Source organism: Zingiber officinale, chromosome 9A (genome assembly GCF_018446385.1).
Source record: "Zingiber officinale cultivar Zhangliang chromosome 9A, Zo_v1.1, whole genome shotgun sequence".
NCBI lineage: Eukaryota > Viridiplantae > Streptophyta > Magnoliopsida > Zingiberales > Zingiberaceae > Zingiber > Zingiber officinale.
The window spans coordinates 64,393,445-64,415,256 of record NC_056002.1 but is presented as its reverse complement, the minus strand read 5'-3'; the positions used below and the strand labels follow the sequence as shown (position 1 = coordinate 64,415,256).

The 21,812-nt window shown below is 35.3% G+C and overlaps 1 protein-coding gene across 1 annotated transcript in view; it reads left to right on the top strand.

Moving 5' to 3' along the window:
* The window catches only part of LOC122019238 (probable phosphoinositide phosphatase SAC9), a 90,728-nt gene that overhangs the window by 65,247 nt on the left and 3,669 nt on the right, over positions 1-21,812 (top strand). The window contains exon 8 of the mRNA XM_042576725.1: positions 18,453-18,923. Coding sequence (XP_042432659.1) covers positions 18,453-18,923 — 471 coding nt within the window. The remainder of the gene's footprint in view (positions 1-18,452; positions 18,924-21,812) is intronic.

The following is a 21,812-nucleotide window of genomic DNA, read 5'->3' as shown; positions in this document are numbered from 1 at the left end:
CAATGGAAGAGTTAAGAACTTGGATACTTAAGGCTGAGGTTGATGACATCAATCTAATAAATGAGGAGCATAAAAAGACATGGAAAAAATATGGATGCACTATTATGTCCAATGGTTGGACGGATGGAAAGAATAGAAGTTTGATCAATTTTTTGGTCACTAGTCTCGCCGACACTTTTTGAAATCTATTGATGCATCAGCTTCTATTAAAAATGGGATATTGATCTTTAAATATCTCGATGATGTTGTTGATGAGGTGGGAGAGGAAAATGTGATTCAAATTGTCACGGATAATGCTTCGAATTGCATTAAGACGAGGAAAAAAGTTATGAAGACTAGACACGAAATTGAGCATTGATTTAATGTTGCAGGATATTGCAAAGTTGAAGATTTTTTTTGATACAATTGAGCATGCTAAGATGGTTTTGAAGTTCCTTTATGGTTATGAGACTATACTTTCTTTGATGAGAAAGTATACAAATTGTAAAGAAATTCTTCGTCTTGCTATTACTCACTTTGCTACTTCATTTCTGACTCTTCAGAGTATGTATAAGGTTAAAAGACCACTTATTCAATGTTTGCTTCTGAAGATTGGGTTTGTTCACCACTATCTCAAACAACTCAGGGGGAGGTTATGAAGAGAATTGTTGCTAATGATCTCAACTTTTGGCCACATGTTGTATTTTGTGTTAAGAGTGTTGTTCCTCTTGTAAGTGTGTTAAGGGAAGTTGATTCAGAGGAGAGATCGGTCATGGGATATATTTATGAACTTATAGATAAGATAATAGAGACAATAAAATTTAATTGTAGAGGAGTTGATAGAAAATACAAGCGCATTTGGAAAAAAATTAATTCATGATGGACTCCACAACTTCATCATCCTGTACATGCGGCCGGGTGCTATTTGAACTCATAATTGCATTATGAAGAAAGGTTTTCTGATTGTGATGCAGTTAGAGATGGATTATATGCTTGCATGGTTAAGATGTTGTCTTTTGATCGTCTTAAAGAGGACATCCAATTTGACTTGTATAACAAAGTTGAAGGAGAATTTGGAACTCCAATAGCAAAACAAACAAGAATGTTATGGACTCCGGGTAAAATTTATTTCTTGTAACCGTTCTTGTAAAATTATACTAGCATTCGTATTTTAAAATTATATATACATTCTCATAATTTTTTTTATGTTATTAGCCTCGTGGTGGGAACGTTTTGGAAGTAAGACATCGGAGATTACTACGTTTGCAATTCGAGTGCTTGGTATCACTTGTAGTCAAGGTTTAAAATTTCGACTCGTGCCGAAGTTTCGGTCTCAGACCGGAACGATACGGTTTCGGTATCGTATCGTACTGTGCCGATACAGTTTCGGTATTTTTTTATTTATCTATAGTAATTATAAGATAAATATGTTTATGGTGTATATAAAAATAAGTTGTATATTGATTTATTATAAGTTCTCAATTATTGAATAATTTAATATTGTTAGAAAAATAATTAAAAATAGTTTTATTTAAATAGAATTGATATATCAATAATTTAAATTAAAATGGAAGTATAATAATAATAATAATACAAGATATTACTTTATATTAATAATAATTATATAAATTAACTATTTATTCATTTAATTAATTATTAATTAAATAATATATTTTAAATAGCAAAAAAATATCAAGTAAAAAAAATTTAAAAATATCAGAATATAAATATAATTTATTAGAATTCTTTTTAAAAAAAATTAGAATTTTTAAAAAAAATTTAGAATTTTTTAATTTTTTTTTAAATTTAAATGAAATTTAAAATAATAAAGAAAATATTAGAATATAAATAAGAATTATTATATTTTTAAAAAATTTTAAATTAAATTTACAATATTATTTTTTTTTCAGAATATTAATTAATAAAATTTATTAAATTTATTTTAATTTTAAATATATTTTTTATATATTTTATTAGGATAATTTAATTAGGGTTTATAAAAGCCTCTTCAAAATAACCATGTCCTCCTTAGGAATTGTTTAATTTAATTAATAAAATAAAATAAATAAATATTTAAAAAAGAAAAAAAAATCGCGCTTACGCGAGATCGCCCGCGATCATCGCGGGCGATCCCGCGGGCGGTGTCCGGCGGCGCCGGAAGCGTCGCCGGACGCCTCCGGTGGCGCCGAAAGCGTCCGGAGACGCCGGCAGGGTCGCCGGAAGCTTTCGGCGACGCCTTTGGTGCCGAAGGCGTCGCGGGACGCCACCGGAGGCGTCCCGCGTCTGCTCCGGCGCTGCCGAGACGGGGACGCCTCCCGTGCCGGTTTCGGCCGGCCGGCGGAACGGTAAAAACCGCCCGTGCCGGGCGGCACGAAATGGCATTTCATACGCTGCTTGTAGTACTTTGGGATGTGAAAAAAATTGGAGCACTTTTGAATTGGTGAATATTCTAAGTTTCTAACTCTGCTTGAATTTTAATTTTTTTATAATTTTCATATCATTGTTTAATTTTTTTATATATGTTTTTTTCTTTGTAATATTAGATTCATACAAAAAGAGAAATAGGCTTGAACATGCGAAGTTGAATGCATTGATGTTTGTGAAATATAACTTCAAGCTTAGGGAGAGAAGTATTAGGAGGAGAGACAAGATTGATTCCATTGTAGTTGATGAAATTGATTCGGATTATAAATGGATAACTGAGAAAGAAGGTCTCATGCTCCCCATAACTACTAAATAGCTTGAAGATGATGAATTATTTGAAAGTGATCCTATTGTGAGTGTGTCGTCGGCTATCTTTGAAAGTCTTTTCGACTCAGATAAGTGAGTCGAAGATGTTGAGGATATAGTTAAAGTTCCTCCTACGAATTCAAAAAAAAAAAGTTGTTGAAAATTCATGTAAGCATATGCAAATTATTTACTTATATCTACTTCACCTATAATTGATTCTTAAATGTAGTAACTCTTATATAATAGTTGGAAGCAAAGACAAATAAACAAGGTTGAGTCTTGTTGATGTGGAAGATAATTATCTTGATGCTGAAAATTATGGAGTAATTCCAACAACTTTTGATAGTGGGAATTTTCCAACTATAGATACTATTGATGATGATAGTGATATAGAGTTGGATAATACTGATTATTTTCAAGTTATGTTGTGTTAATTATAAGACTTTTTAAATTGTTGTTCTTGGATATTTTGACATGTAATAAATTATTATGATTAATTTTAGGTTATATTATTTTTATTTTACTTATATAAGTATGTTTTATTTTTTAAAATTTAAAAATTGATGTGCACAAAAAAGCGTGCGTTATACGCTTCGCTATTTACGCTACGCGATGACAAGACAAAAATGCTATGAACCAATGCTACATGGTTTAAAACACTGTTTTACACTAATCATGGGCAAACTCATTGAACACATCCAAGATACAGTATCGTGGTGCATATTGTTTGCAAATGATATTGTTTTGTTAGATGATACATGTGAAGAAGTAAATGTTAAACTTGAATCTTGGTGGGAAAAAGCAAAAGGTTTAGGCTTAGTAGAATAAAGACAGGATATATGGAATTTAAGTTTAGCAATATTAGACGTAATGAGATAATTGTTAAGATAAGAGATAACGAGCTGTCTCAAACTGAGAGTTATAAGTATTTAGGTTCATTTTGCAAAAGGATGGAAGAATTGAGAGCATTGAGTGTTTTATGTGATCATAAAGTATAAAACGACGGTTAGATTTGCTATATTATATGGAGTTGAATGTTGGGCTATGACTCGAGCACATGATCATAATATGAGAATTACAGAAATGAGAGTATTAAAGAGAAAGTGTGGTTCATTTTACTCTCTTAGAGTTTTCCCTTAATTGATGCAACCTCAACCTCAGAAAGTCAGGTTGCATCTATTGAGGGAAACTTCGAGAAATACGTTTAAGATAGTATGTATATGTACTTAGACGATTAATAAATACTCGCGATGTGAAATTATGACAAATATACACATCAAACGAGGAAGGGAAAAGAACTTGGTTAGCAATAATAAAACAAGATAAAATTTATTTAAATATAGATGATGATATATTAGGGGATAGAACCTAATGATGTAGAAGGATTCATATAGTCAACCCTATCTAGTGGGATAAGACTTGGTTGTTGTTGTATTAGGATTTTGCTACTTGGATAAACATTGTTGCTATTGATTCTCACATTGGTGTGTTCAATGATTTTGGTTCAAGGACCATTGGGGATTATTATTGGGAAAATTAGGGTTCTTGTTAATTAGGTAGTCCCCTTTACCTATACTTATTATCTACTATTTTAACTTCACAATTTACATCCTATAATATGAATTATTTACAATTAGGCCCCTAACAATCCTTATTAAGCTAGTTCAAGAATATTACAGATTTGAGTTGTTACAGATATTGGATTGTTGGAGTCCTTGCAAATTTGGTCAGTTGACAAGGTAGCAATTTCATTTGCATAAGTGATAGTCAATCACTAGGTACTTTGCACTCTCATGGAACATTGGATTAACGACAAATGACCTTGATACTAAAATAAAAGTCTTTTTGTTATAGCATTTTAAAGGTAGGCTGTCCAAATGATGGTAACATAGAACCTTGAGAAACTATGTAACCACTCTAATTGTAAATAAGATGAGGTGAAGAATTCTCAATGATTTTCTATGTGCCTTGTCTTCTAAACCGAATAATTGTTCAACTAAAATTTTCAAACCAAGCCTTTAGATTGTAAAATTAAAAGATGTTAATCATGAGCATTTTTCTTTATAATCATCTTTGTCATTTGAGGTTGTAAGGCTTGATTTTTCCTCATTTGATCTTCGTGTGAATTCATCGCTTGAAGTTGTTCAAGGCTCACAATCCAAGGATTTAAAAATGAAGACGGTCTCTCTTCACTATTTTTCATGTTATCCACAATTAAGTCATGATTCTCACTATCTTCTCCCTCGACTAGTGGCTCCTTGGATTCATAAACTTGGACCTCTTTAACTTGTAATTCTTGCTATTTCTTGTCTTCAATCAATTCAACATTTTGAGCTTCTTGTGTTTGCAATTGTTTTTCATGGAGGTCGGCCAGCTTGTTCTAAACATCCTTTTCATTCAAGCACTCTAATCTTATTCAAAACTTTATTGGGAAATTCACCATTTATAGTATCTTTAGCCCTCTCATTGACTTCCAACCTTTCAATGTGTTCACTTGTCCACTTTTATTTCTTTAGGATTTTCCTTTCTTATCTTTTGGAGCTTTAAAGTTTTCAACCATCACCATTCACACCTCAAAATTAGTGTTTAAAAAGTAATCCAATTTTTACCTTCCAAATGTTAAAATTTACTATATTCCAAAGGTAAGTGATAGATGCGGACCATCACTCACAGCTAATTAATCCTTTAAAATAGAGTCAACTCTTGTACCATTTGTACAACAACAACAAGGAAGCCTTGTTGTTGTTGTACAAATGGTACAAGAGTTGACTCTATTTTAAAGGATTAATTAGCTGTGAGTCAACTCTTGTACCATTTGTAAGGATTAAAAATGTTGAAATTCAAACTAGGCAACTTGTTATTTTATCCCTATTTTGTAGGGATTTATTTTGCAATTTATTTCCTAGATGGATTATAATTAACTCATACTTATCACATCTCTAATTTTAAGTTATTTATCTTTGTATATAAGGAGGATATCCTATCAATGAGACATAGTATTTTTTTTTTGTCAAACTACATGATATTAGAGAAGAAACCCTAGCCGAAAAAACCCTAGCCGCAGAAACCCTAGCAGTTGGTTCTTCCTCCGATCATAAGACGAAGTCACACGATTGTTGGTTCTTAGCAACAACGTCGACCTCCATTCCGATGCCATCGACAACAAATAGAGCAATCGACTTCTAGGTGTGATAGGATCATGGCCGACTCTGATTTTTCAATGCAAGACACGACAGGAACTTCCTCTGGCATTTCCCGCGTCATCCCATCTCGAGAAGGCCGTCTCCTTCCCATCACCACTCACAAATTTAATGGTGACAATTATCTTCAATTGTCCGAATCCATGATAATGTTCGTAAGTGGAATGGGCAAAGATGACTATCTAACTACTTTATTCTAGAACCAAATTCTAAAATTCTAGAGCACCGCATTTGGAGGCTGATCAACTTGATAGAGGAGGAGATTAGCGGAAATTTTTTGCTATGTTCCTTTGCCAATTTGGGAGGCTGTCCCAAAAACCTACTCAAGCCATGACAGCACTATAGAGTTATTTCATGTGGAAAGCACTATGCAAGGTCTCCAACAAGGGAAGTCCATAATGACAGCTTACTACAACTCACTTAATCGGTATTGGCAACAACTAGACATGTTTGAAACTCCCTAATGGAACTGCACAGAGGACAGAAATTACTATGGAAGATTGTGGAGAGAAAGCGTGTCTTGAAGTTCTTAAATGGGCTCGATAAGTCACTTGACGAAGTGCGGGGCAGAATTCTCAGCATCAAGCTGCTACCTAGCCTTAGGGAAGCATTTGTAGAAGTGCACCGAAAGGAGAGTCTCAAGCAAATAATGATGGGACAATCCTACATCTCAGAGGTCCCGAATCTAGGCAAGGACTCCTCTACTAATTCCAATGCATTAGTAGCTTGAAGTCAATCTACAAACAACAGCGCCAGTGAGCCTCGATATGCATGTGATAGTCGACCATGGAAGAATAGGCCTTGGTGAGATCACTTCCGAAAGTCAGACCATCTCAAAGAATAATGCTTACAACTCCATGGAAAGTCATTCGATTGGAAGCCTCCTAGTCGAGAGGCTCATCATGGATCTGTTGAAAATTCAAAATATGTGAGTCCTCCTTTCTCCAAAGAGCAGTTGGATATGCTCCAAAAGTTATTTCGCAATTTGTTTAAGAGTTCAAATTTCAACTCGTCAACGAGCAATCCTATGACAATGCACACAAGCAAGTCCTCCCCTTGGATCATTTTATTCTCAACATTTACATTATGTGACAAACATCTAATGGTGCGTATAGCAAATGACACCTGTATCAAACTGGTCGGAACGGGACAGTTAAAATTTCTAGCAATGTCAATCTCAATGCTGTGCTTTATGTGCTTGGACTTGCTTGTAATCTTGTGTCGGTTGGTAGGCTCAACTGAGACCTTAATGGTGAAACTAAGTTCTTTTGTGATTGTGTGTTTTTCAAGACTTGAGCACTGGAAAGATGATTGATAGTGCTAAACTCGTGCATGACTTTACCTTCTTGAAACCTCTTCTACATCTAGCTAGTTTGTTGAGTTCAACTGTTAGTCAATCCATAGTTTTAGGACATCCAAATTTCATGTACAAACATCTTTTCCCTTCATTAATTATCAATAAAAGTCTTGATTTCTTTCGGTGTGATGTATGCCAGTATGTTAAACATACTAAACAGTTATGCACCCCTTCAATATCAACCAATACAACCTTTCTCTCTAATTCATGGGGGCATTTAGGGACCATTCAAAAATCCATGTCTTATTGGCCCTAGATGATTCTTACTTTTCGTTGATAATCACACAAGGTTGTGTTGGACTTTTCTTATGAAAGAAAATTCTGAGAACACACAAATCTTTCAGAATTTTCATGTCATGATCAAGACCGAGTTCTAGGTTGACATATAGATTCTCAAAACATATAATGCCAAAGACTTCTTTAATTCTAGCCTTAGCCCTTATCTCCAATCCAATGGCATAGTTCAACAAAGTTCATGTGTTGATACACCCCAACAAAATGGTATAATTAGAACAAAAAAAATCGTCATATACTTAAGGTAGCCTGCTCCGGGGGAGGTTTTTAAGTTCAACACTCCATTTCAAGTTCTACAAAACTTGTATCTTGCACTCAGACTTGTCTCCAACATCCCTCTCAAACTCTTTGGATATATTGCATTTGTTCACATCCACTCTCAAATATCGGAGAAAGTTTGATTCACGCATACTTAAGTGCATTTTCTCGGGATATTCAACGAATAAAAAGGGTTATAATTGCTTCTCTCATGTCACCCAACATATTGGGAGGAACAAAATTGATTACAATATTGGGATTGGGATTCCCGTAACTTAGTCCTTCCCAATCTTACCATCATCATTACTCAACCCTCCATCACCTCCTTTCTCTCCATCATCATCACAATCACATGTGCCACCTATCTCAAATCCACAAAAAAACACGCCACCTTCCCATGACACAGTGAGAGTCGATGTAAGGAGAAAACATCTTGTGTCTTTGCATGAAACTAAGTCGTTTCATGAGTCAACTCGAGGCCAAGTTGAACCTGAAAAGTAGCGGTGATCTATGGAACCACTTCCACAGACAAATCCCACATTGGACCAGCCTATTACATACATAAAAGGTACTAGATCTTGTACTCTTCATTCGATGCACAACTATGTCTCCTATTCATGTTTATCTCCAAGGTACCAAGCATTTGTGACATCACTTGACAAAATCAATTTTCCTAGTTTTGTGTATGAAGTTCTAAAAGTTCTTGAATGACGCAAGACAATCCTAGAAGAATACATAACCCTGGAAAAGAATAGGGCTTAGACACTATCTAGGCTACTTCAAGGAAAAAGAACTGTGAGGTGTAAGTGGATTTTTTCAGTAAAGTAGAACCCAGATGGAAGCATAAATAGATATAAGGCTTGACTGGTGGCAAAAGGTTACACCCAGTCTTATGGGATTGACTATTAGGATACCTTTGCACTGGTTGCAAAACTCAATACCATCTAGGTATTATTGTCTATTGCTGCTAACTTGGATTGACCCTTGATTCAGCTAGATGTGAAGAACCCCCTTTTAAACGGAGATCTTGTGGAAGAATTTTACATGGATGTCCTTATAGGATGTGAGACAGATAATACAAAAGGAAAAGTCTGCAAACTAAGGAGTGCTTTGTATGAGCTCAAACAATCACCAGAGCTTGGTTTGATAGATTTCCTACAGTCCTTAAAAGAGATGGCTACTCTCTGTCTTAAGCTAATCGCATGCTATTTGTGAAACATTTTCCACGTGCGAAAATCTAGTACTAACTATATATGTCGATGATATTATCCTCACATGAGACTATGAACCAGAAATCCAAAGGCACAAGTCACTCCTATCTAAGGAGATTGAAATCAAGGATATGAGACAACTCAAATACTTCTTGAGAATGGAGGTTGCTAGAAGTCACAAAAAGATCTTTATGTCTCAAAGAAAGTATGTTCTTGACCTACTATAAAAAACTGGGTTGAGTGGATGTAAGCCAGTTGATATATCTATGGATCCTTATACCAAGTTAAGTTCTCAAACGGATGAGATGGAAGCTGATAAAGGACGATATCAATAATTGGTAGGCAAACTTATCTACCTAACACTCATAATCATCCATATATAAGTTTTGATGGGAGTTACGTTAGTCAATTTTTAGGAAATCCTTCAGTTGATCACATGGATGTTGTAATTCAAATATTGAGATATCTAAAAGGGACCTAGGAAATTGACTCATGTTTAGAAAGACTGACAAACAAACCTTGGAGGTTTACACTAATGTTGACCGGACAGGTTCACCTATTGACCGAAGGTCTACTTCGGGATATTGTACGCTCGTTTGGGAAAATTTGGTCACTTGGCATAGTAAAAAGCAAACAGTTGTTGCTCGAAGTAACGCTGAGGCAGAATTTTGAGCTCTAACATTGTGCATTTGTGAGGGAATCTGGTTTCAAGGGATTTTAATGGAACCCATGCTAACAACAAGTGATCCAATTCAAATTATGTGCAACAATCATTCAACCATTGCCATTGCTAATAATCTAGTTCAGCATGACCATACTAAACTTGTGAAGATTAATAGACATTTCATTAGCGAGAAGATTAAAAATAAAGAGACATCATGCTCCGTCATGTGCCTTCAAAACACCAGGCAGCTGACATTTTGACAAAGGCACTATTCAGACCCAACATCACCAAACTGAGTTTGATTCTGGATTTGGAAAGCATTTATCACTTAGCTTGAGGGAAAGTTGAAATTCAAACTAACAACTTGTTATTTTATCCCTATTTTGTAGGGATTTTTTTTGCTAACTATTTCCTAGATAGATTGTAATTAGCTCATACTTATTACATCTCTAATTTTAAGGGATTTATCTTTGTACATATGAAGGAAATCCTATCAATAAGACAGTTTTTTTTTTCTGTCAAATTACAAATAGAAATGGTCAGCTGGGGAGGAATAGACAACGTCCCTTAACTACAATTCTTGTGCAAGACAAAAAAAATTCAACCATTAGTTGTTCAAACATGCTTGTGTATATTTTATTTGTTGGTGTCAAGAATATGAGTACAAAATGGGAATAAGAAATATGAAACACAACAAGCTAACATAAAAATAATGTGGTTTGAAAAGCTCAATCCTAATCCAGGACCTATAGTACATCCAGTGTTTCATCCTCAAATGTTCTATTATGAACTATTCTTAAGGCAAACCTTATATAATCATACCTTAGAATGTTTTCATATAACAAGAGAGAATAACTTAAGTAAAGAGAGAATAACAAGAGGTTGAATTGAAGCCTTCAATCATGATTCAAGCCCTTATAAGCATTAAGCAATATAAGCACGTGATCTGAGGAGGATAAGAATGTTTTCATGCAACCTTACAGGATCAAATCTCTCCCATTTTGTTGTTCATCTATAACTAACTAGAAACATCTTCTAATAGACTAATCAGGCCATGTTACCTTTGGAAGCCTACGACTATATCACTAGCCGATTTAATTTACCTTTAGTCCATTGCTCAAGCCACCAATTGACTGAAAGTCATATATAGTCAATTGTTATTCACCTAACTCTCTCATTCAGTAGATTCCTTGTTCAACTAACATTTTCTAGCAACTAATTCACATTCAATTATCTAGATCTAGTCAGTGGTTCCTCCTTTACTTGCCTTACCTCTCTATAAGCATAAGACAAGTTTTGGGACCAGGTTAAATCAGTAAACCATGACATGATATCCCTTGTTGAAGGCTTCAAATTAGGCCACTTTGTAGTCTATCTCTACCTAACTATACATATTATCAACGATAATGCTACCTAAAGACAAAAGCCTAAAGATTATATTTTAGTCATGTGATCTCTCATATTCATGCACCTAGGTGTTCGATCACTCAATGCCATATTCTCTAAAGTGTACCTTCAGGCCTTTCATCTATTGGATGCAACAAGCTCCTCGAGCTCGAGCAATGTCGTCTAATCCTCCATGCTTGTGACTTGCCTCATTTTGGGCCACCCTAGCATCCACCTTATGTTAGTCCTCTAGACCATCTCATGCACCAAGCTCCTCGAGCTTGCTCCATGCCATATGATCCTCCCCGCCTATAAGTCCACCTTGTACTAGGCATCTGAGTCACTGGGCACATGATCTCCACCACTGTGTTTGCAATCACTCAATGCTCCTTGGCTTAGAGTATTCTCAAAGCTCTTCCAAAGCTTCTACACTCGTTTTAGACTTTAGAGCCATTAGCACAAACCAACTTTATCAACCAGCTCCACAAGTTTCATGGACACTATGTCCTTTCATGACTACTATTCCCTTGCACATTTGATGCACACATCATAAACACAAAAGTAAAATCTAATTAAATCCTCCACCAAGCATGTCAAAATAATCTGGTCAAATCCAACCACTGAATAGCATCATTCCCTAACATTTTTTTGATGTTTGACAATCCGTTTAAGTGAGAGAATAAAACCAATAATAGACAAGACATTCAAAAACTCAAAGCTCCCCTCTATCTAGGATTCCATCCCTAGTTGAGCTATCTTTAGGGTGACACTTATGATTGGGGTGGAAAGGGTTACTAACTTAAACTTCAACACTATCTACTGCTTGAAATTGGAGGAATTGTGAATACTTATTAGTAGGATCTATAATAGTGGAAGCAGATGCAGGGTGAGTGTAATGACCCTCCTAAGAAGTAGCATTTGACTAGATGAAGGGTGAGTGTGAACTAAATGATCCTCCTAGGATGTAGCATTTGACTAGATGAAGTTTAATTGCCATGGAGAGAATAAAAGACATCTCTAACTTGTCCAAGTTTCCTAAAGTGAGAACACTAGGGCTTGTTTGTTGACCAACACATGTGTTATAACCTCACTCATTGCCGCTTCTACTCTAATGCAATCCTTTATTGACAACCAAACTAACAAAGAAGAGTGGCTTGTCATAAGATCAGAGGATGATAAGGCCAAGGTTTAAAATTTCGACCCGTGCCGAGGTTTCGGTCTCAGATCGGAACGATACGGTTTCGGTATCGTATCGTGCCGTGCCGATACAGTTTCGGTATTTTTTATTTATCTATAGTAATTATAAGATAAATATGTTTATTATGTATATAAAAATAAGTTGTATATTGATTTATTATAAATTCTCAATTATTGAATAATTTAATATTGTTAGAAAAAATAATTAAAAATAATTTTATTTAAATAGAATTGATATATTAATAATTCAAATTAAAATAGAAGTATCTATAATAATAATAATAATAATAATAATATAAATGAATACAAGATATTACTTTATATTAATAATAATTATATAAATTAACTATTTATTAATTAAATTAATTATTAATTAAATAATATATATTTTAAATAGTAAAAAATATCAAGTAAAAAAATTTAAAAAATAAAAAAAATCAGAATATAAATATAATTTATTAGAATTTTTTTTAGAATTTTTTAGATTTTTTTTAAATTTTTTAAAATATTTAAATGAAATTTAAAATAATAAAAAATATATTAGAATATAAATAAGAATTATTATATTTTTTAAAATTTTTAAATGAAATTTAAAATATTATTTTTTTCAGAATATTAATTAATAAAATTTATTTAATTTATTTTAATTTTAAATATATTTTTTATATATTTTATTAGGATAATTTAATTAGGGTTTATAAAAGCCTCTTCGAACTATCACACATCCTCCACACATCCTTGGGAATTCTTTAAATTAATTAAATAAAATAAAAAATTATTAAAACAGAAAAAAAATCGCGGCGGCAGAACGTGAGATCGCGTTGCAATGATCGTGGCCAATCTCGCGAGGGGCGTCCGACGACCCTGCCGGACGCTTCCGGCCTCGCAGAATCCTCCGGCGCCACCGAGACGGGGACGCCTCCCGTGCCGATTTCGGCAGCCTGGCGGAACGGTAAAAACCGTCCGTGCCAGGCGGCACGAAACGAGATTTCGAACACTGGATAAGGCTATATTAGAATCTCGATGTCAATGTTTTTTGAGCGGGGTCAAGTGAAAATGCCTCTCATAAGTGTGTCTTCCTTGGATACCCTCGGTCTCAGAAAGGGTATAAATGTTATTTCCCTACTCTCCGTCGGTACTTTATCTCTGCTGATGTCACGTTCTTTGATTCGGTTCCCTTTTTTGAGCCTCATGTATCTCCATCCGAGTTCTCTCCTTCTCCGGCTGCACCAGTGACTATCTTTTATCCTTCAAGGGTGTCTCTATCACCTCCAACCCCATCTCCTCCTTTGCATCACCTCCAGCCCCATCTCCTCCTTTGCAGGTTTATCGGCGTCGTCCTCGTCCTGTTTTACCGCCACCAAGGTTTAAAATTTCGATCCGTGCCAAGGTTTCGATCTCAGATCGGAACGATACAGTTTCGGTATCGTATCGTGCCGTGCCGATACAGTTTTGATATTTTTTATTTTTATATATAGTAATTATTAGATAAATATATTTATTGTGTATAATTTAAAAATAAGTTATATATTGATTTTCTATAAGTTTTTCATTATTAAACAACTTTATATTGTTATAAAAAATAATTAAATATAGTTAAAAAAACAATTGATGTATAAATAACTCTAATTAAAATTGATACATCATAATATAATATGTTAAATGGAAGTAATGATTCTTGTAATATTTTACTTAGATAACCTTTATAGTTCTCCAATATCTAGATTAAATAATCATAATTATATAAATTAATACAAAATACTATTTTATATATAATAATCATATAAATTAACTATTTGTTTATTTAATTAATTAATAGTTGAAATAATATATATTTAAAATAGTAAAAAAATTAGAATATCAATTAAATATTAAAACAGTAAAAAAATATAAAATAATTAAAAAATATATAAGAATAAAAATTTGATTTATTAGAATTTTTATAATTTTTTTTTAATTTTTTTAGAATTTTTAGAATAGTAAAAACAATTTCAGAATATTATTTAATAAAATTTATTATTTTTAAAAAAATTAAATATATATTTTTATATTTTATTAGGATAATTTAATTAGGGTTTATGAAAGTCTCTTTAAAATATCACAATTAAGTGGGAATGAGAATTGTTTGATTTATTTAAATTACAAAATTAATTTTGCACAGTCACCCACGCGAAGCCGCGACTCACCCGCGACGTCGCGACCCATCCGACGCCTCGCGGACGCCTCCGACGACGTCGGAGGCGTCCGGCGGCACCAGAGGCATCCGACGACACCTCCGGCGGCATTGGAGGCGTCTGGCGACACTTCTGGCGGTGCCAGAAGCGTCTCGCGACGCTTTCGGCGGCATGGGAAGATTCTGGCGACGCTATCCATGCTACCGCTGGACAACGAGCGATGCACGACGCGACGAAATCTTCACTAGTTCAGTGCCGATTTCGGTGTGCAGGTGGAACTGTAAGTTTCGCCCGTTCCGCCCGACACGGAACGAAATCTTCAACTATGACCGCCACCCATCACTGACATTGCCATAGACACATTTTTGGAGTTGAGTCCTTCGCCTCTTCCTCCGGTCCCGTCTCCTGAGTCTGATATTCCCATTGCACTTCGGAAAGGTATGCGTTCCACTCGAAATCCTTCTCCTTATTATATTTCGTTGAGTTATCATCGTCTTTCTCCTTCCTACTTTTCTTGTCTTTCTTCCTTGTCATCTATCTCTCTTCTAAAGACTGCAGGTGATGCCTTTGCCCATCCAAGATGGAAATGGGCTATGATCGATGAAATGTGTGCCTTGCAGCGCAGTGGGACTTGGGACCTCATTCCTCTACCACGTAGGAAGTCAATTATTGGTTGTCGATGGGTGTATATGGTGAAAGTTGGTCCAGACGGCACGGTTGACCAACTTAAGGCTCGCCTCGTCGCTAAAGGCTATACTCATATCTTCGGATTGGATTATGGGGACACTTTTTCTCCTGTTGCCAAGTTATCTTCTGTGCGCCTTTTCCTATCCATTTCTACGATTCGACATTGGCCTCTTTATCAGTTGGACATCAAAAATGCATTTTTACATGGTGACCTGCTCGAGGAGGTCTACATGGAGCAACCTCCATGTTTGGTAGCTCGGGGGAGTCTTCTGGTCTTGTATGTCGCCTACGGAAATCTTTATATGGTCTCAAGCAGTCACCCAGGGCATAGTTCGATAGATTTAGTACTGTAATTCAACAGTTTGGTATGACCCGGAGCGAGCTGACCATTATGTCTTTTATCACCACTCATCAACTGGTTGCATCTACTTAGTGGTTTATGTTGATTATATCGTCATCACAAGTAGTGATCTTCTAAGATTTCACAGGTAAAATAACATCTTTTCAAACATTTCCAGACAAATAATCTCGGTAAACTCAAATATTTTTTGGGGATAGAAGTAGCACAGTTTAAAGATGAGATCATCATATCCCAAGAAAGTATGCAATGGATATTCTGGAAGAAATAGGAATGTTAAACTCAAAGATAGTCAACAACCCTAGGGATCCTAATGTCAAGCTCCTGCCAAATTAGGGGAAGCCTCTTCTAGATCCTAAACGGTACAAACGTTTAGTAGGGAAACTAAGCTACCTTACTGTTACTCGTTCGGATATCTCGTTTGCAGTAAGTGTAGTAAGTCAGTTTCTCAACTCTCCATGCAAGGAACATTGGGATGTTGTGACTTGCATTATTTGATATATCAGAGGCGCACTAGGAAAGGGTCTTTTGTATGAAGACAAAGGACATTCTCGAGTTGTAGGATATTCTGATGCAGATTGGGCGGGATCTCCCACTAATAGAAGATCCACTTCTGGATTTTGTATATTTATCGGAGATAACCTTGTTTCTTGGAAAAGCAAAAAACAGAATATTGTGACAAGATCCAGTGCAGAGGCAGAATATCGAACTATGACTATAGCCAGTAAGAGCTTACTGACTAAAACAGTTGCTTCAGGAACTAAGGTTTGGAGAGGTTACACAAGTATCACATATATGTAATAATCAAGCCTCCATGCTCTCGAACCTAGTTTTTCATGAAAGGACAAAGCATATTGAAGTTGATGCCATTGGAGAAATATCTACTAGCTTTGTCAATTCACATGATCAACTAGCGGATATATTCACTAAGTCACTAAGAGGTCCCCGAATTGACTACATATGTAACAAGCTTGGTGCATATGATCTTTATTATCCAACTTGAAGGGGAGTGTTGAATACTTCGAAGATTCCCTTGATTGTAGGGATTATAATTGATTTGGATTCCCTTGATTATTGGGATTGAGATTGATCATCCCTTGATGTGGATTGAGATTGATTTTTCTTTTCTCTCCTTATGTATATAAATACCTACATGTAAACATATTAATATAACATAGAGAGATTTTCTCTTTTCCACAGTAGGCTTATAACTAAGGTTGAAAATCTAAAGCCATGTTGAAGTTTCAGCCATTGATTGATATCGTGGTGTATGGCGCCAATGATGGATTGGAGATTGAAGGAGCAGGAGATGAAGCATAAGAAGACATTGTCTATGCAAGTGATATGAGTTTCAATAATTTAGCAGAATGATACGTGTCAACCGTTTCGCTTGACACGGCATGAGATTTAAAACCATGCCTATAATCAAACTTGAATTGTGGCAACTCACAAATCATAACTCTTTCCATTAAGCTTCTCTATTGTAATAGTCATAAAACCAACAATGTGAAGTGGTATGCTTGGGAAACTCAACATTTTTGGATTGAAATAAGATGAATAGAAACGGTGCCTATAAACCAAAATGCAAAAAGAAACAACCATTTTATATGTTTTTTCTTTCTCCCAACAAGTAGAATAGAGATAGGAAGAAATAGAAGGCAGTTCCATTGCAAGAAAGATAAAGAGGGACAAGATCATGATGGTGCAGTTTGATCCTTTTTTGAAAGGAGAAACAAAAGAAAAATGAATGAAGAAAACTAAAGGAACTTTCAAAGAAATCAAGCTAGTAGAGAATTACTTTTGAGACAATGAGGATGCTGGTGAAGCTTGAGATTTGACATAGTTTGAGCTACTGTCTATGGGCACATGATTCTAGATTGCACACAGGGAGATGCAGATGCTTTGAACAAACACAAAGTGGCAAGAATGAACTTTTCTTGAAGAGATTGCTGGCAATGGGTGAAGCTTGAGATTTGACATAGTTTGAGCTACTGTCTATGGGCACATGATTCTAGATTGCACACAGGGAGATGCAGATGCTTTGAACAAACACAAAGTGGCAAGAATGAACTTTTCTTGAAGAGATTGCTGGCAATGGGTTCTTGCTTGTAGAAGTGGTCATTCTATGCAAGCAGAGGTGCTCATTGTCTTATGCACACATGTGGGTAGAGTCTGAATAGGGCTGTTGTAACTCCTGATTCTTGTTATTGGTGTTATAATGTGTTTTAAAATGATGCATTGGGCATGATTGTCATGATGGGGACACAGCTCTGGAGATTAAACGATCATGAATGGTGATCGAGCAATGCCAAGGTATTCCATGTGCTCTGATAACATGTTACTGGGAAAATTAGTGTTCTTGTTACATAGCTAGTCCCCTCTACCTATGTTTATCATTCATTATTGCAACTTTACAATTTACACATTGAATTGTTTGGTTCCTAACAAGAACAAAAGCTGCTCACATACTGCAAAGTTGGCATACGCACTAATCATATTCATTTAGTTTAGTAGGAGAAAAATGCTTAGGTGCCTGGCCCATTCTAAGTTGAATAGAATTTGACATGCATACTCCAGCTTTAATGCAAAGTGTAATGCTATAATTCTCATATGATAAAAGAATTTAGTCTGCTCAAGATTGTCCCTACCAATTCTTTTCTCCTCCTTGGTTCAAGTTATGTATGAGTTGTTTGTAAAATGATTTCTGAAATTAACTTATCATCAAAATTGGAACTCCATACTAGGTTCATGATTGAAAATAAACAAAAGCTAGGTTTCTGTCTGAAAGGTTCAGTTTCTTGTTAAGCTTCTGCATTGGCTCGGATATACTATGATTATTGGTATTCTGTGTGTTCATCACCATAATTTAATAATTTAATGGCCATATTCTTTTAGTTGCTTGTCATCTTTGTTCTTATTTAAACTACATTTTGCAACTGATCCTGAACATGTTACAGATTGAAGTGCTTGGTGTTTCTCTTCCGTGGGCAAGAATGTCTACTGATTGTGGCATCAGTGACCAATATATCAAACTTTCCCAACAAAACTCTGTGCACAATAATGATTTCCAAAATGACCTTGACTTAAATGCATCAACAAATCCCTTTTTGGAAAACTCAAACTATCATTCTCTATCATCTAGTGGAGACATTCTTCCAACTCAACAAAGTACAACTGACAATTTGATAGATCTTTTAACTGGAGAGCTTATATTATCTCCAGAGCCAGAGAATTCTAATGTGCTTGAGAGTAAGTTCAACAATGTTGACAATCTCCACATTTTTGGAAACGATGATTCTGGTAATCTTCATCGAACTTCTTCTGTTAGTGGGTTTAAAGATGAAGCTGTAAAAGAGTTGGGCCATGTTCAACACTACAAGGATCTTTCCATAACCCTTCTTAGATCTGGCAAGGTAAGTCTACTAATCTATCCTTCTTGAGAAAAACTCAATAACTTTTTTGGCATCCATGGTATTATTAAAGGGCGGAAAGGTATACTGGTTCCAGTTTGTTGCATATTCTTAATCAAGTAAAACTAGTATAATTTTAATGCTTTTCTACTTGTAAAGAAATTAATCTCTCTAATTGGCAAAAAATCAACTTTGTAATCTTGGCTTCATCCTCCTTGATTTGGAAGGTGGTTGGGTTCCTCTCCCTCTCTATATTTAGAAATCTTGCAGACTTCATTTTTATATTTGGAAGTTTATCTGATTTAGAAGTCTCTACCCATCCATTCTCCCAATCTAGAGGACAATCAATTTTCTCCTCAACATGGAGAAGCAAGTTTTGGGAAATGTTAATCAACGCTGCCTTGTTTTGGAGGGTGATTTCCAATGAAGAAGGAAGCTGATCGATCTCTTTCTCTATATCTTTCTCCCTACTCTCTTTATCTTCTTCGCTCATGTATGGCAGCCATCACTAAAGCTTCATGCAGCTTTGTGTATTTGAATCGGAGATACCTCTTTTGGATTGAATTCTTAGTGGCAACTTCATAGGTTGATTGAGAATTTGAAAGTTAGTGTTCTCTCATCTTCCATTAGAATTTTTCTTAAAACCAGTATGTTTTCTTTTAGGGAAACAATGTCGAGGGTGAGAGATGATGGTTTTGTGCTTAGTGTCTGTTATCTTTGATGTAGGAACCTCACCCCTTGTTAGGGAAAGACCTTTAGGAGAGAATCAAATGACCAGGATAGTCAAGGATAAGAGCCTAATCTAAAGAATGGTTGTTGTGAGAGGTGTTGCCTAGAGAAACCCATATTGATTTTCAATTATCATGTGACTATGTTGCCTTGAGAATGTATGTGCTTTCTGAGGGCGATGTGTCGATGTGAGGTGTGATGAGAGCATTGTGTGATTGTACCTACCATGGGGATTATAAAACTAAAAAGGGGACTTTTGGAGAGAAAACCTAAAGAAAGAGTGTTGGCAATGCCGTTAGCAACGGGATTTACCCTTTTGGTCAAAATCCTCGTGTGAAGACTTTACCTTGGGATTAGTGACTCGTAGAGGCTCTAGTTAGACCATAACTTTAAAGAAACCATTTACTTTTTTGGTTTATTACTTTCATTGTTTCCTGTGTCGATATCATAGATTTTCTGTATGTTCATCGCAACACTTTGTTTATTTTCATAGTTGGAGTATTTCTTATATTGATGTTGCATGCTTAACATTGATTATTTTGTCTTGATGATGATGCATGTATAGATATTGCCATTATTACTTGTGTAAAACTAACATGACCTATGTGCACATTTACCCTAACATGAAGAATCTATAGTACATTTTTCATATTTAGTGCATGAGAAAAGTTAAGTATGATGAGGGGTTGTATATATCGTGTACTCATCTAAGAGGCTTTTAGATGATGATTAGAATACACAATGTGTATTGACATTGGGGTGCTTGATATGTAGTGTCATTTATGTCTAACTAGATGTTGTGTGACTTCAGGGATAGTATAAGATAAAAGATAGCTAAAATGCCTAATTGTGGTTTATATGATTTTAGGATATTAAGGGGTGTGTGAATGCTCAAACTGTCAGTGCTTAATCATAGTATCATGTGAATTCTTGGTTATAGAAGGCTTGTGACAGCTGTGTCACTTAGAAAATCTTGCTATCATTTATTCCATTTCCATCTGTGTTTCCTTCCTTCATAGGAAACACTCCCTTGGTGTCATTGATGCCAAGCTAGGGGATCACATTAGCTTAGTGGCAACCTTACACTGGAGAAACCCTTTTGAGGTTGATATGGGTGTTTCTCCCTTCTTTCTCATAGTGATGAATCACATGCACTGATTATGGTGATATAATTGATGTATCAATGGGATCTTGCATGGCTGAAGTGGCAGATAAACTTGTTCAAAAATAGTGCATTTGCATTTAGCTTTACATATAATTTTTTCTTTCCGTTGATTCATTTCTTTTTTGTGAGGTTTTCGTACAAGTTTTGCTAACATCTTCTACTTATATTTGCCTCTATATCAGCCTAAGGTGGGTGGTAAGGGTGTTGGGTCAGGTTGTTAGGCTGACTACTATATTTGCTTTCTTTGAGACATTGTTGCCAGTGGAATTGAGTTTTTGCACAATTTGTGGGGTTTTTTTTTTGTCATTTTTTTGGTATTTCTTTTTCTGTACTTTCCTTTTGATGATTATGAGACTTGCTGTATTTTATTTGATGCTTTCAGATTTTATACATGGTCAAGTAGTGTTTTAGTTATCTCTTTTCATAATAAATTATTCTTGTCTTGTTTAGTACTTGTGTGTGATGATATGTCAACATGCTACTAGCGTTTTCAAGCGTCTCAGTAGTACAATCCTTTGACCAACACGAGGACACATTGATGGAATTATCACTGTCAGAGTAAAACTTCCTAGTCATGGGGTGAGGTTCACTTGGAGTGTGACATCTGTGGAAAACTGGTATAGCAGTTCTTAAGATAAAGTTGTACACTAAGATATATATAGAGGACTGCCTTTATTAATAAAAAATTGTCAACTTATAAGTGTTGAAATGAACAATTATAAGCCACAACTCCAGAAACTTAGCTTATAAAATTGAATTTCACAATTGCTGAAACTAATCCTCTGTCGAGGAGAAAATATAAAAACCTTCATTATTTGATAAGGGATCATAGACAATAATAAGGCTTTTATTTGATTTAGTTTAATTCAAACTAGTTCAAATAGCACAGTTTCAAAGTACTTTGGTGTTCACGCTGGATGTGCTATGGCACATTGGCATACGAAGCCAACCATATACTGGGGCTGCATATGTTATATGAGATGTTGTTCCCTACTGGCTACCACATATTGCCA